This window comes from Electrophorus electricus, chromosome 13, assembly GCF_013358815.1.
Source record: "Electrophorus electricus isolate fEleEle1 chromosome 13, fEleEle1.pri, whole genome shotgun sequence".
In the NCBI taxonomy this organism is placed as follows: Eukaryota; Metazoa; Chordata; class Actinopteri; order Gymnotiformes; family Gymnotidae; genus Electrophorus; species Electrophorus electricus.
The window spans coordinates 17,734,511-17,749,598 of NC_049547.1; the positions used below are offsets into that span (position 1 = coordinate 17,734,511).

The 15,088-nt window shown below is 40.5% G+C and overlaps 2 protein-coding genes across 2 annotated transcripts; one reads left to right on the forward strand and one right to left on the reverse strand.

Moving 5' to 3' along the window:
* The first annotated feature begins 3,460 nt into the window (after window positions 1-3,460).
* psma6a (proteasome 20S subunit alpha 6a) lies at window positions 3,461-8,298 on the forward strand. Its single transcript, XM_026999919.2, has 7 exons — window positions 3,461-3,623; window positions 4,361-4,455; window positions 4,700-4,781; window positions 4,906-5,061; window positions 7,440-7,618; window positions 7,722-7,816; window positions 8,077-8,298. Exons 1-7 carry the CDS (start codon window positions 3,548-3,550, stop codon window positions 8,132-8,134), a joined length of 741 nt encoding a protein of 246 aa, XP_026855720.1. The 5' UTR covers window positions 3,461-3,547; the 3' UTR covers window positions 8,135-8,298.
* Window positions 8,299-9,577: 1,279 nt separating this feature from the next.
* On the reverse strand, window positions 9,578-12,408 carry nfkbiab (nuclear factor of kappa light polypeptide gene enhancer in B-cells inhibitor, alpha b). The gene is made up of 6 exons (XM_026999938.2): window positions 12,112-12,408; window positions 11,356-11,461; window positions 11,054-11,261; window positions 10,873-10,961; window positions 10,490-10,756; window positions 9,578-10,385 (listed from the first exon to the last, which is right to left on the reverse strand). The coding sequence occupies exons 1-6, from the start codon at window positions 12,354-12,356 to the stop codon at window positions 10,350-10,352; spliced, it is 951 nt and encodes a 316-aa protein (XP_026855739.2). The 5' UTR covers window positions 12,357-12,408; the 3' UTR covers window positions 9,578-10,349.
* Window positions 12,409-15,088: the final 2,680 nt, after the last annotated feature.

The following is a 15,088-nucleotide window of genomic DNA, read 5'->3' on the forward strand; positions in this document are numbered from 1 at the left end:
TACTTCAAATAATGTTCACTTCAAATACTTGAAGTAATGGTTAAATTAAAGATAAAAGCAGTGTATGAAACTTGAGTAGAAGTTAACAAAATAAAAATTATGCTGTCACCACCAGAATGTTATGAAATTAGTAACTGTGAATTAATAAAATCATAAAAAGTGCAAAAGGTTCAAATCCATAAATTGACTAAGTCTAGCTAAATAAATGTTAAGAGTTGCTTGGCATAAATAAGAACTACAATATTAAAGTATGGTGGCAGAGTCAAAAATGGATCTATAAATTGTCAGAGAAATGTACTTTTACACTCATAGTTTTAGTAGTTCTGTACAGCTGATAAGCTTTACCTAAATTTTACCTTTAAGCAAGTAAAAGTAGGAAAAATATTACTAGTCTAAATAGGCAAAATATATAAGTAAAATATAGGCCTACACCAGGGTAATCAAATGTCCTATAAAACTCAAGTGAAGCCATCCGTTCCAGGGGACCCGTTTTAAGGCATTGGATTGCATCTGTAACTTTTTCAAGTGTAATCGCAATGTTCTTTTTGTGATCTACTAAGCACATTTGTTTTGGGGACAGACTGTACAAACTGACAAATAGAGTCCTCATTACATTTTTATATTCATATAGCTTGGAACAATAGCTAACTATTTCCCCTTTGATCATCTGTAATACTACTGTCAATATTTAATCTCTGAATCGTGCTATTTTTGCCATGAGAATTTTCTAAACAACAGATGTAGGCTGTGTTTTGTTCGACCTGCTCCAACCATCTACTCCTAGATCTTACAAATTCTCCTTCAGCCTTGGCCTTATAGAAGTCATTCAATTTACTTTGAAATGTTAACAAATCTAATCTCACGGTCTGTGAGAATTAATGGGTTTTCTTATGTAAGTGTGGAAATTTGTGAAATAATAATACCTTTCATCATGTCTTGTCATATGAGCCAAGAAATTTCAATATGCCATGAAAAACTGCTGCTTTGTTTTAGAAGTTCCTAATTACTGTCAAAACGTCTGTCATCAGACCCTTGCACCAAAAATGCTGTATGAGACCTCAAATTTTTCAATTACCACTTGTCTTCAAAATTGAGTTATTTAGTTTTTAGTATGAGCCTAGCCCTTTAGTCACATTAGCAAGGCCTAACATAATCAGAAGTGACCTATAGCTTTGTGGTCTGTCAAAGGAGTAGTAAAAATATGCACATTGACTGTGTGCATCCAAACAATTCGAAACCAGGCAGAAGTCAATAAGTAACACATGTTCTGCACTTTACTCTAGGTATACTCCATTTTTCAACCAGGTTCAATCTGAGCATGATACGAATTAAATTAGAGGCAGATTAATGACCTACAAGAGGAGGCCATCTAATAAATCATTTAGTGTTATATTTGTGAGAGGTCAGAGGAAAATTTCCAGTCTAGTTTAAACTGACATGAAAATGAATTCGTGTCTTTTTTTATTGCAATGTTTCCCCGAATATACTATTGGTCATTATATTTGTCACTCCTCATTTCCCCTGCCTAACTGGCAATTTTAAGACAACTAAAAGCCTGCATGCCAAGTCAAACATAAATTACAGGTGGAAAACACCCATTTTGGCTTGCTGAAAGGGTGCCATGTCTAGATGGGTGGGCCACAACCGTCGAAATCCATTACGTATTCCACTCCTATCAGCAAAGATAAACGATCTGAGACTACAATGGACAAACGGCATGGTGTGGGGAGTGTTTATTGGCCACACCTCCGTACCAACCAAGCACCGCTGGAATGGCCTAATATTGTTGCTGGACATGTGCATTCCTTTATGGACACAATTTATTCATCTTATCCGAGGCGCACCTACTTCCAGCATGATGTGTCATCTCATAAAGCACAAATCATACAATCATGGCAACATGGATCAAAATCCTAAAAGTATGTTTACAACATGCTACAAAAAAAAAACATCTTTGTCAGTCACGTGTGCGATGTCTGACACCATTTTGGAGGTTATATCTACAATAAACGGTACAGTAAACACTAGTTTAAACTAGTTTTCAAGTAACTCATTAAGTCAGAAGTCTGGAGAAGCAGAAGCAACCCGTACCAAGAATACCATACCGAGACAAACTTTGCAAGTAGATGTCAACTTTGTTATATGGCACCATTCCCCCCGACATAATTTATTACAGAAGGATAAACCACACAATGTAACTTTTTAACATCTTAACACGACATTTCTGCAACCCTTTTACCTGGGTGTTTTTGTTTACTGAACAACAAATCAACCAACTCATAGATGTAACACCAACTGCTTTAAAAGAAAGAAAAACAGCACTCTTTATGAACTCTGAAAATCCAGAGAGCAAACAAATAAGAACAAAAGTGATGTTTTTGCATCTAGCTGCTGCAAATCATTTGCTCCTCGTTAGTCAGCAATCTTCTCCACTGCCTGTCCACTGAGTTCAAGATTTAAAACTCTTGATGCTCGCGTACAAAGTAAAAAATGGACCAGGTCCTCCATACATAGTGTGGAGTACGTGGATCGGCTTGAAACACTATTCTCTGTCCTGGCTCACAGATGATGGAACAAACTTCCTCTGGTCCCTTGCAGTCTTCAAACGCAGAACAAAGACTTATATATTTGTGGAATATTTAGAATGCCCATCGATCCTGCACCTGTTGGATAACCGAACGTACAGTTTGATACTGTCTGTTATTGCACTTCTCGTTGTCCGAGATAGCGCTTATATGTGTTTAGCACTTCTAGGCATCAGCATTGATCCCTGTATTTCAACAGTATTCTAGTGCAAAGGTGTCTTGAACTCAAATCGTCTGTACTGACAATGACTGACATTTTCTGAGTAAATGCCAAAGTACTTTTGTTAAGTCGCTGTGGATAAAAACGTCTGCTAAATGCTGAAAATGTAAATGTCCATAGCCTTTTTATCCAAGTTGGAATCCTAAGAAATCTGGTCGTGTGGTTAACCATTATGCCTTACCTGTCGTGGGATTTATTGTTTAGTGTACACAATAGGCGTCGCAGAGAAAATGCTCAAGAGTTGACTAAACACCAGAGAGCCTTGACCACAGAAAACCTTCAAACATCAGAGATCCTTGACCACAGAAAACCTCCAACCATCAGAGAGCCTTAACCAAAGAAAACCTCCAAACATCACAGATCATTGATCACAGAAAACCTCCAACTGTCGATTAAACCCAAAATAACTTCGGCTGACGGCATCTGTCAAAGACCGAATGTTGCTGTTCTAAGTGCAAAGCAGGTTAGTACTTTCTAACAAAGTGGTCTGTGGACAATATCTGTAAAGAATAGACTTATTTTTAAATATCTGATGGTCAAGTTCGACATTTTCTATCTTCGATGTCATCTTATTAATCATTTTAGCTAATACAGCCTGGCTGTAAACGCGTCTCTACACGAGACCTGGATGTGAATCTAACATCCTGCGCTACTACTTCCGGAGTCGTATGCGGTTAATGGATGTGGTGCTCTTGTTTACAAACTTCCTTTTTAAAATTTGAATATATAGCTACTCTTTGCAATGTCGCGGGGTTCGAGTGCAGGATTTGACCGCCATATCACCATCTTTTCTCCGGAGGGAAGACTCTATCAAGTTGGTGGGTATTTTTGGAACATAGGTTAAAACTCTCACGAAGAAACCGAAAGCACTCCTAAATGCCCAGTCACTGGCCCTCGTTAGCGCTCGCTAGCCTCGTCCACTATTACCTTATGTTAGCTAACGCTAGTTTGACTGTAGCACTGATGCTGTTCAAGTTTGTATTCAAATATAGCATCGTTTTATGCCGCTGTTGTTTTTCTTTGCGCGTTTCTGTTGATGGACGTTAGCAAGCTCACCAGGTATGTTACTTAGCTAGCTAGCTAGCTAGCTAGATGCTATACTTGTCATCACAACAACCTAATTAGTTATGGCTGAGAGAATTAGTTATTCTAGCTAGGGTTAGTTTAGTTGACGGTTAAACTGATGATGGTTCTTAACTAACGCTAAATAGCTATACGCTACAAATGTGACTTTACCTGCGGGTTTTGACTGGCAGTGTAAACGGTACAGTAACTGCTCCACGCCTTTTCGCAAGCTAGCTACGTATCTCTTGCTTGCAGTTTGAAGCGATGTCCTTACGTCTGTTCTAATCACATATAGATATATTTTTACGGTTCATTCCCGTCGGGTGTCTACTATGAACAAACAGGCGAGTTCAGGGATAACTGTACTGGTTCAGATTAATTTACTGTAGCGTTACAATATCTGTTCCCTCCAACCAGGTCTCTACTAGAAAAAAAACAGTAACCTAAGTGTTCAGCGTCTCTATTTCGAAATGTAAAACTTTTTCCACAGAATATGCTTTCAAGGCTATTAACCAAGGTGGCCTTACTTCAGTAGCTGTTCGTGGGAAGAACTGTGCAGTTGTTGTCACTCAAAAGAAAGTACCAGTAAGTAAAAAGTCTATTTGTAGATGAGATTTGTAGATATTTCTGTGTGACTTTTTTTTTAATTTTTTTTTTTTTAGATCTTTTCTGGGATAAACGTTTTAGTTGTAGCATGTCCAATGTGCATAACCCCATACATGCTACAGTTCTCATTGCATGAAAAATGTTTGCCTTGTAGAGATACATTACTTGTTGTTGTTTTTTAAGGCACCTGTTGCTACAGTGATATCTGTTTTTCATTCCTCAGGACAAACTACTTGATGCATCCACTGTTACTCACTTATTCCGAATAACGGAGAACATCGGTTGTGTGATGACTGGGATGACCGGTGAGATCTTTTATCATTTTTTCACTACAAGCCTACCATGGCTGTGATTCCACAAAGCTTTCACTTGTTTAGATGTACAGTATACTTCACTTCATGCGTCCTGTTTGTGCATGCACGTGTGAAGCTGACAGCAGATCTCAGGTCCAGAGGGCTCGATATGAAGCGGCAAACTGGAAATACAAATATGGCTATGAGATTCCCGTGGACATGCTGTGTAAGAGAATTGCGGATATCTCTCAAGTCTACACCCAGAATGCAGAGATGAGGCCACTGGGTTGCTGTAAGTCCTCATGAGTTTGTAAGAAATAGTTCAAGTGGAAAAACTCATTCATCTGTAAACGTTTACATAATGTATAAAGGAACAACAAATGTTTAAAGAGTTTAGCCATTTTTGTATGTTTACTCTTGTTTTGATGCACACATTTGCTTGTCTGTGTCAATATAGCTATAGATCCTTGTAATGCACACAGAACTGAACAGTTACATTAATTATTCATACAAATTACAAAGTTGTACAGTGGTCTGATCTTCAACTAAATCCTAATAACGGGTTTTCTGTCCAAGTTTTTGTGATTTTTTTTTTTTGCGAAAAATATCCAAATATCGCATAAGATTTTAATGCTAGGATGAGGTGGAAAAGTCAGAATATCACTAGAATCAAAATTTGAAAACGAGTGATGGAAAGGGTTTTTTTTTGGAAAAAAAATGACGATGTATCAAGCTGAAAAGCCAAATTAAATCTCTCCATTTTGCTTGTTTCAGTGCCGCCCCTAATCACGGGAGACTGCATCATCTAATAACCATAACCTTCAAATAACCATAGTGGATGGAAACAACTTGATTCTAAATTTTTCTGCTGAAATTTTGTAAAATGCGTAAAACATTTGCAAAACATTTGGATGGAAACCTGGTTAATAGATTAACTAGATAAACTAATAGCACACAAAACAGTTGAGTTTCTTATCAATATGGATTGTGTTCTTTAGACATTCACAGTTCAGGATAAGAAAATCTATGTGAACCCTTGTATTTAATAACTTATGGAACTTTCTTTGGAAGAAATAACCTCCCCCATACATTTCTTATAGCTCCTGATCAGACTAGTGCAGGGGCTAGGAGCACTTTCAGAATCTTTCTCTTTAGCAGAAGTTAATTAATATTTCTGGGCCACCTTGCATGAACAGCTCTATTCATTGTCATGCCACAATGTTAGAACTTGGTTGAGGTCTGGACTCTGGACCATCCTATAAAATTTAAGTTGTTTTTTTGTTGTTATTTGTGATATAAAGAATATGTTCAAAGCTACAGGCAAGTAATGTCACCAGTGAAAAGAGAGGAGTGTGCTGTTTAGAGACAGAATGGATGGTCCACATATTTTTTGCTTTCTGGAAATTAAAATGTGCTTCTATTTGTTGGACTGTCGTGGACTCCTTTATAAAAAGATGCTATTTGGTACCAAGTTTCAAATATGAAGGACAAGTTGTGATACTGAATATGCTTCAGGTTTTAAAAAAGACAATATCAGTTTTAATTACTATCTCACAGCCCTAGCAAGGACACAGTTTTAGTTTTTATTTCCAGCCTGAGACACACCACACTACACCTAGGTTTCTAAATTCTTCCTCTGAATTCTCAGACCAGGACCACCTATCACAGGCTAATATAATTATTATTATTATTTATACTATTTGGAATTCATTGTCCCTTCTATGATGGCAATCTGTCCAGGCTTCTGGGGCATATAAACAGCCTCAAGCCAAATGCTCCACCCACTACACTTCATGGCTAATTTTGATGTTGGCGTGCAGTGCTTCCAGACATAGTGTTGCATGTTTTTGCTAGAGTTTCACTTTTCCCTCTTTGATGACAAGTCTTTTGTGAGGTGCTTCCATAAACACCTTTCTTGTTCAGTAATTCTTAGCGTGAACACGTGAGCCTTTTGGCGAGTTCCAATTCCTGCGGAACCTTTGCTGCTTCATCACCATCATCCTCACCTCCTTCAGAAGTACCTGTTGAGCTTTTGCTGTGGCACTTTGCCAGGTTTCCTCCATTTGCATACAGTTTGTTGCATTGTGCCGTGAACACCCAATCCTCTGATATTTCTTTTCATCTGGGCATGGTTCACTTAAACAACTGTTTCTTTAGGAGAGTACACTGTGTATTTTAAGCAGGGTCTTTGCATGGGGAGGGCACCTCCATCCCAGTTCTCCAAGTTTATCTTATTGGAGCCTCTGCCTTTAAGTTTTTGGAGAGGTCTTTAGCCTAAACTTTGAGTGCCTTTTCAGCCTGGTCTTTGAAATGTATGTATATAATAAGTGAACAACATGATGTGCTCAGTGTTGATAAGAAGGCACGGTTGTTTGTGTGTTTTTATTGTCTAAATTGTGACTTGGCTGAAGATCAGACCAGATTTTAATAATAATAATAATCATCATCATCATTAAGAAGAAGAAGAACAATAATAATAATAATAATAATAATAATGGTAATTCCAAAGAGTCCGCAAATGTTTTTTGGAACTATGCACACCCATGTATGTTTATATGTATATTTTTATATCTTAGGATGACTATACATATACATTTAAAGCAGGTGGAGTAACATATATATAATATATGGTATGTTTTAGACACCAGTGTTTTGTAACCCCTTTGGTAGGTATGATTGTGCTCGGAGTGGATGAGGAATGTGGTGCTCAGGTTTATAAGTGTGACCCTGCCGGTTACTACTGCGGCTTCAAAGCCACTGCCGCAGGGGTCAAGCAAACAGAGGCTACCAGCTTCCTGGAGAAGAAGGTTAAGAAGAAATTAGATTGGACCTTTGAGCAGACAGTAGAGGTAGGTCACCCTGGGGGATGCAGACGTACAGTTTACCTTAACCCCGCCTGAGCTGCAGATGTTATGTTATGAGAAAAGCTGATTTTGTTTTGTGATCCCGCAGACTGCAATAAGTTGTCTGTCCACTGTTCTGTCCATTGACTTCAAGCCATCAGAGCTGGAGGTGGGGGTGGTTACCACAGAGGAGCCAAGATTCAGGTGAGTGAAGGTTCAGTGGCGGCTAAATGGAACAGGAAATTGTTCTCGTATACCATTTTACTCTCTGGGGAACCACAAAACCAGCTTCAGTAAGACTACACACATAATCAGGCTTTTACCTTTCATGCATTTTTGCTGTGACCTAGTTATAATGTTTATTGAGGAAGGCTCTGTATATCATTGAGGTGTGTTGAATTGAAATTACTGGGAGACATTTGAACTGCATAATGTTTGGTTGTTCTCTCTCTCTCTCTCATCAGAATTTTGTCTGAGTCTGAGATTGATACCCATCTTGTGGCCCTCTCTGAGCGAGACTGAGAATAAACAGCTCTCAGCATGAGAGCATTATTTGTGAACACGATTGTAGGAAGCACTACAACATATCCTCAGTATTCAGGTCAACTGCTCAAAGTCGCTGCTTCATGCTGTTTATTTTTGCTTTTTTGTGCAACACTTCAATAAAATGGACTTGTTTTTGACGATGTAGTTTCCTTTTTTCATAAATTGTCCTTTTGAATGATGTTATAACTTTGTATTAATGTATTAATTGTAAACTTTGTTTAATGCCCTTGTGAAAAAATTCCATCATGTGTAAATAAATATTCCCAACTCACTGTGGATGCAAAAACAATTTAAACATACTGGCTTTCAAAATCAGACTGTTTTACATTATATATCAGCGTGGCCTTTTCTGAGGAGTTGTTATTGCAGCAAAATGCAACTTCCTGTTTTGCTCGTTCAGTCAGTCAGCTGACACTTCTCCCACGCTTAAAGTCTGCAGAGCCTTACAATTAAAACAGTCTAAATAGAGCCTTTCTGTTTTTTGCTGTGGCTCTTGTTACTTTGCAAATACATCCACAAAAGTGTATTTTGAAAAGGGACTAGAACACTGCAAGAAGTTAGCGTAACAGACCAGCAGACCTGTGTGTCAGCATTATGTAATTTTCTTGCCAGTACATCTACTTGTAGTGTTCTCATGTTCCCTTTTTTATCTATATGTATTTGAAGACTGGACTTCTCTGGTTCTTTTTTGTCTTAAGATCTAAATGAACGCTGTCCTATATACAAGCTGCAGATTCCCCTGTATTCAGTGTATTTGCATAAAGTCAGCTCTCAGGTCTTGGCCCCATTCCCCTGTCAAAAGCCACACAAGAGCTTCGGAGTTTCCAACTGCTGGCCAGATATCGCATCGCGCTGAATCAAGGGAGCTTCTTATATGCACCCTGGGACTCCACTCCATCACAGGCTGCTTGTGCCTGAGCCAGCTTCAGTGCTTCAGAGACGAGCATTATGACTGTCATTTACGTGCCTCTGGGTTTCTGAGAGCCCCGAAAAAGTTGGCAGCGCTGTGACAAAAAGACACGAGACTGCGGTACAGCCCCCTTGTGTACTCTCAGGTTTGTATTCAAATTAGGAAAACCACACATTGACTTTGTCTGCGCTTACTGTAAAAAGGAAATCAGTCGAGTGGAAGGGAGATAACAGATATCAGGATAGCATGATAAGATAAATTTTACTATGGTGATGCTGTGTGTTTAAACAAATCATTAAATATTGTGAAGTGTGAATGGAATTTTGGATTTGAGGCAACCTTGAGAACGAAACAGGCATTCTTAAACCTAATTTAAATAAATATTTGTATATGCTCATTTCTTGCCTCATGTAGAAACCAAATATATTTTTGATTGTGCAGAAACCTAAAAACTAACAGATACAAGACTTCCTCTTTGAATGGTCATATGACAGTCGCTTACAAGAAAATGGTGGAACAATTCTGTTTATTTTCTATAGCTATGGGAAAATGGTTGACTAATAATTTGTCACATTCACATTCAAAGAACAGCTCCATACAGTTCCATGAAGGCTTCTATGGTTGGAATCCGGGAAGCTATGACTCTAATGGGGAATTTTCAGCATTGCCCGTCTAGTCTGAGTAACTGCCCCCCCTGCCTTTTCAGGAAATTCCAGTGTACTCAGCTGATGGAAGCCTGAGTATAAGGTTCCTATTACAAACCCTTCTATTACAAACTCTTCTCAACCACAAGAAAAGCATGCACACCCCATTCCGCCCCAGACAGAAGTAAATAGGAACACCACGTATTGCGCTTTTCATGGTTTTAATTTACTGCAACCTTTTGGGATTGCCCCACAAAAGAAAAACTATTTAGTTTTATTTATTCTCAAATGTCTGTACACATTTACATTATAAAAATAGATCTGTCTCTATACAAAATAGGTAACACCTTAGTACAACAGCGCTGCAGGTAAGCACTTCTGCAGGCATTTCAGTCTGTTGTGAAGTGCCAACAGGGCATCTGCCCGCTCTAGTGTTCTCTGGCCCTTTCTGCCTGACATGCTTAAACAGCTTTCCCATCTCTTGTTGGCATGGCGACTCTGGCCTTCTCCCAGTGGGGGCTTGATTCCCAAGAGACCTGTGTTCATGTGACCACCTTGCTCCTGGTTGCTGTTACTAGGAGAACATGATTCTCTGCTCGGCTTCACACTGGAACTCTCCAAACCACCGACCACTTCCCTATTTCTGCCCCATCATTTTTATATCATCATATATCTGTTAAAGGGCAAAAAAAACAGTGTTAGGATCTGGTAATCTGAAAACGTGCAACAGCAACTGAGAGGCTGAACAGAGGATCTCTACAGCCAGACCACACACACCTCTTCATCAGACAGCTCTTCATCCTTGTAGTCATCTTCGCTGTCCTCAGACTCACTATCTGGGAGCTCTCGGAGGTCGTTCGCAGTAAGATCGAACAGGATCTTCTGAATGTCAGTGTTCTGACGCCCGTAAGTCAGGTGGTACGCTGTATGACCCCCGTACGTCACGCTGTTCACGTCGGCCCCTCTGTTCACCAGGAGCCTCACCAGCTCAGAGTTCTGCAGGTCCACCGCCAGGTGGAGAGCCGTCCTGCCATTACACTGCTCCTGATGAGACATGTGAGGAAGATGGTTAAGTTCCGCTCCATCCCCAAAGCTGGTTTACATGAAGATATACAAAACATAAATAAAGGGGGAAAAAATATGAAGGCTGTGAAACCCACCTGTGCATTGATATCTGCGCCAAGGGAGATAAGGTTCTCCACCAATGAGAGATAACCATGGATGGAAACCAGGTGTAAGCATTTCTGACCTGAAACAAGATACCAGTGATGAGATCCAAGAGATCATGCACAGAGCTGGAATGTTCTCACGCTAGCTGGAGAAGCTCCAGGCAGTACTTACCACTGTAGTTGGGAGTGTGCAGGACGGCCGGGAGATGCTCTTGGCAGTTCTGGGTGAGGAGGCTAAAGCAGGAAAGGGAGCCTGTTCTGCAGGCTATGTGGAGGGCTGTGTTGCCGTTGTTATCCACTAACGTGGGGTCACAGCCCGCCTCCAACAGCCTCTCCACCACTAGTGGCTGCTCAGTCACCACGGCCAGGTGTAACGCTGTCTGTATTGGGGGAAAGGGGTGATGATGCAAGATGCTCAGTAACATTTGGGAGAAAAGCATCACTGTCGTAATTGAATATGTGTGTTTGTTTTACCTGTCTTTGGTAGTTTTGCTTGTTGAGAAAGGGGTCACTGACTGACATTTCAATTATCCTCACTGCAGCGTCTTGGGCTTCGTGAATAATGGCGAGGTGTAGAAACCTTTAAAAAGAACCAAGAGACAAACGCGTAAACATGCAGCCGAGCAAGTAGGTGGGAGTTATATGCGGGGAAAATCAAAAGCAACAAGCAACCCACCGCCGTGCACGCACGCACGTACGCACGCACGTACGCACGTAAGCACGCAAACACTTTTCTTTTTCTTTCTATGTTTCTTACGCAGTCCTATTCTTCCTGGGACGAGCATGCGCTCAACGCTTTGGCGTAACGCAGTTTCTGATTCCTGGCAGGCCGCCCGGGACTTTCCCAGCCCGGGCGGCTCTGCAGCGCCGCCCACACCGACGCCAGGCCAGAGTACAGTCCGTCCTGATGCTTCCTTTTGTTTACCTAAAACCATTTCGATTGTAATCGCGCCGAACGCCTTTGGCTAACTCTGGTATGTGGACTGCAGTCTGTACCTCTGCACTAAATCTGCATTATATCATAAAATTATTTACGAAATATGCATTCTGTGAAGGATTTTTTTTTTTTAGCAATTAACAAAGGTCCCATTACTTAAACAGTTAAAACTGCTGCTTATTTTCCCGAGCAATGAACGTGCAAACGGTAACATCGTGTCATTTTAAACCACTTTCTGTGCATAAACGTGCATGTACGAGCGCCAGCTGAATTCCAAAGTGAAAAACGCTTACGTGTCTCCGTCCTCGGTAACTTCATGTTTCCACGGCTCGCAGCACTCCTCACGCGCTCGGGGAGCGCAGTCCACGCGCAGTCGCCCGATGTCACGCGCCACCTCCGCGTACTCGTCTTCTTTAAGGGAATCCAACCCGCTGTCGAGGCGATCTTCGTTGCTGGACGGCGCTTTCCCAGATTTGGGTCCGCGATCGTCAACGCCGTAATCCACGGAGCTGGTCCCGCTGCTTTGATAAAACTCCATCTTGTTTCGGAAGTCTGACCTACTGGTGATCGGCGCACGGATGCGCGAGCGTTAAAGCTCGCTCGGAGGAGGTGGAGCTCGTGCTGGGTGGGGGATTTCCACATGTGATTGACGCCTCGACTGTGTCTACAGGGAATTTATCCAGGACTTTGGGGAAATTTCTCCACTTAATCAAGCAGGCGGCAGTATCAGTGCTGTTAATGCTAAAAACCCTTTCTTCCCCCCTGATTTAAAACATTCCAAAATCCAGTTATGCCTGATCTGAGCTGCTTTAAATATAGTTATATATAGTGCGCTTCCAAACCTCTCCTGCAAACAATTTTTTTTGTGCTGCATAATGCTAACACTACAATAGTTTTGCATCATAACAAATAAAAATAAATGTTATCACAAAGAGGGAAAATGACCTATTCGTGCTGGAAGGCGTGCTTACTATATGTGCTGGGTAGATTATAAAAAAGAAGAGGAAGTACTATATGATGTACTATATGATGTACATATTCACCCAAACAAATAAATATTTATCAGTATTAAGGTTACTGGTCCCCAAACGGCAGTGTTTCCCTATACTTCTGTACGCGGGGAAACTCCGCTATGAGTTCCAGACTGTGTGTAACAGTGTGCTAAGAGTGGATTGTTTCTAAGGAAACACGGAAAACCTGTTTGCACAAGAAGGCATTGAGGCACAAGTATACACACCAGAGCAAACGCTTCAGAAGCATAACTACCATAGCAGCCGGAGCTATGCCTGGCAAGCAGAGCGGTTACGCCATATGAGTGATTTGCATTGGGTTTCAACGTAAAGCAGTGGGACATATCTACTCAACCAAAAACAATATCACTATGTTAAAAAAACGAGCAACAACTTTGCAGAATAATGCTGAAGTGATGTTTAAACAAATTGTAACATGAATTGCAGCACACAATTTTTAGAATAGACTGAAAAATGCACTATAAGTGGCTCTGAAACTGTAGGTAATTGTCATGCACTTTTAAAAAAGGAAGTTCTGCCTCCTTTAATCTGATATGGCAAACTTTGTATGAAACATTTAGCAGTTACATGACCGAGTTGGCAAGGACATCCTAGCACATGAAGTCCTGGAACAGTAAGAACAGAAACTCTGGGCTGTGTTCCCCACCACGTTTACACCTATATGGTGGGGAAACAGTGGACTGACCAGTTTCTCAACTCTCTTCCTCTTTCCCCAACACAGAAAACTTCTCTCTCACACACACACATGCACACGCGCACACCCTTAACCATTCCCATGTTATTTGTTCTCAAAGCAGATAAAAGACTGTAAACATCCTTATATTAGAGTATTAGTGTAACAGCGTTGTGATTACATGCCATATGCCAGGTGAATTGCAGTGTGTTTAAGCTCACCTTGTAGTGTTTGCCTATTTGAGTGTATGTAATGTACTAACAGAGCTTAATCACAGCCTAGATGCATCCATCTTGTAAATCTATCCCATATAGTGTCATATATTGCCCTACAGTATCCTATAGTGTCCTGTAGTGCTACTGTGAATGTTTCATTGCAGTCTTTGATCACAGGCTTCATATATTGCTATTTTAAATGACATCATACATTATATAGATCAGGCTTATTTAACTCCTGTCTGAGACAGATTTCTGCTTCTTTAGTTTACTCCCTGCTCCAGTACACTTGATTCAGAACATTATCAGTATGAATCAAGTGTGATAGCAGAGTCCAGCCTCAATGCAAATACATGCAAATTGTACAATGGCCTGCAGTCAAGATGTTTGAAATTCCAACATGTCACAAGCATGACTGTATTAGTCATTTTGTTTAACTTTTTATTTTCATGTGTGATTAACAACTCAGCTGAGTCACGGTGAGCCAGGCCTTAGATGCTCAGGTGAGAGACAGGACACTCCCATCCTGGATTTCCCATATCTTACAGACACACACACACACACACACACACACACACACACACACACACACACACACACACACACACACACACACACACACACACACACACACAGACAGGTGTTCCTGGAACCCCTTAACAAGCTAATGTGAATGACTGTGAATGACTGGGCATTTTCACATGAAGTTAAATCTGACTTTAAATTACAAGCAGGAAAATGAGTATTTCTCGAACCTTTAGCTCGGTTCGCTGCAATCGTTTGACAGCTCTGTTGTCAGCGGTGGATCGTGAAAGCTGATTCGTGATCGCAGTGATCTGAACAGTCAGTGTCACGCTACTTTGCAGGTTTCAGTGAATTGTGTATGTTCCTGTGCACAGGGGACTCCTGAGACCAGGTCCACAGGTCGCGTGACTCACGTTGCCTGCAGTGAAGCGCGTGTGGAATGCAGGGCAAGCCTATAGATGAGTGGTGTTTCTTAAAGAACAGCTAAAGGTTACATTCCTTGGGCTTCCCTGCCTAGTTTTCACAAAATCATGAATATTTCTCTGTACATATAAAATATGTATTTAACGTAATTTTAACTAGAACAAGGGATTGAATGATTGTGTTGTGGTAAAATTATACAATTGTTGTATATTAGTCGTTGTATAGTATAGTAATTCACACATGCATAGTTGTTCCAGTAGTTCATGTGTATAGGCATCCAAAATCTGAAATTATTATTTTTTTCTTAGAATGTCCCCATTCCTATTGTATCAGCCAAAATTTTAACTGGCACAAAGTCGTATGTTATATGGCTAAACAGCTTTTTTCTCTTTGGATCAACTTC

Excerpts from the sequence above, each read along its gene's own strand:
- psma6a (XM_026999919.2), top strand. The coding sequence starts at position 3,548 with ATGTCGCGGGGTTCGAGTGCAGGATTTGACCGCCATATCACCATCTTT. Across the intron at positions 4,456-4,699 it reads TCACTCAAAAGAAAGTACCA|GACAAACTACTTGATGCATC; the intron begins GTAAGTAAAAAG and ends TTCATTCCTCAG. Across the intron at positions 4,782-4,905 it reads TGTGATGACTGGGATGACCG|CTGACAGCAGATCTCAGGTC; the intron begins GTGAGATCTTTT and ends GCACGTGTGAAG.
- nfkbiab (XM_026999938.2), bottom strand. The coding sequence starts at position 12,356 with ATGGAGTTTTATCAAAGCAGCGGGACCAGCTCCGTGGATTACGGCGTT. Across the intron at positions 10,962-11,053 it reads GCACACTCCCAACTACAGTG|GTCAGAAATGCTTACACCTG; the intron begins GTAAGTACTGCC and ends ATCTTGTTTCAG. Across the intron at positions 10,386-10,489 it reads AAGAGCTGTCTGATGAAGAG|ATATATGATGATATAAAAAT; the intron begins GTGTGTGTGGTC and ends GCCCTTTAACAG.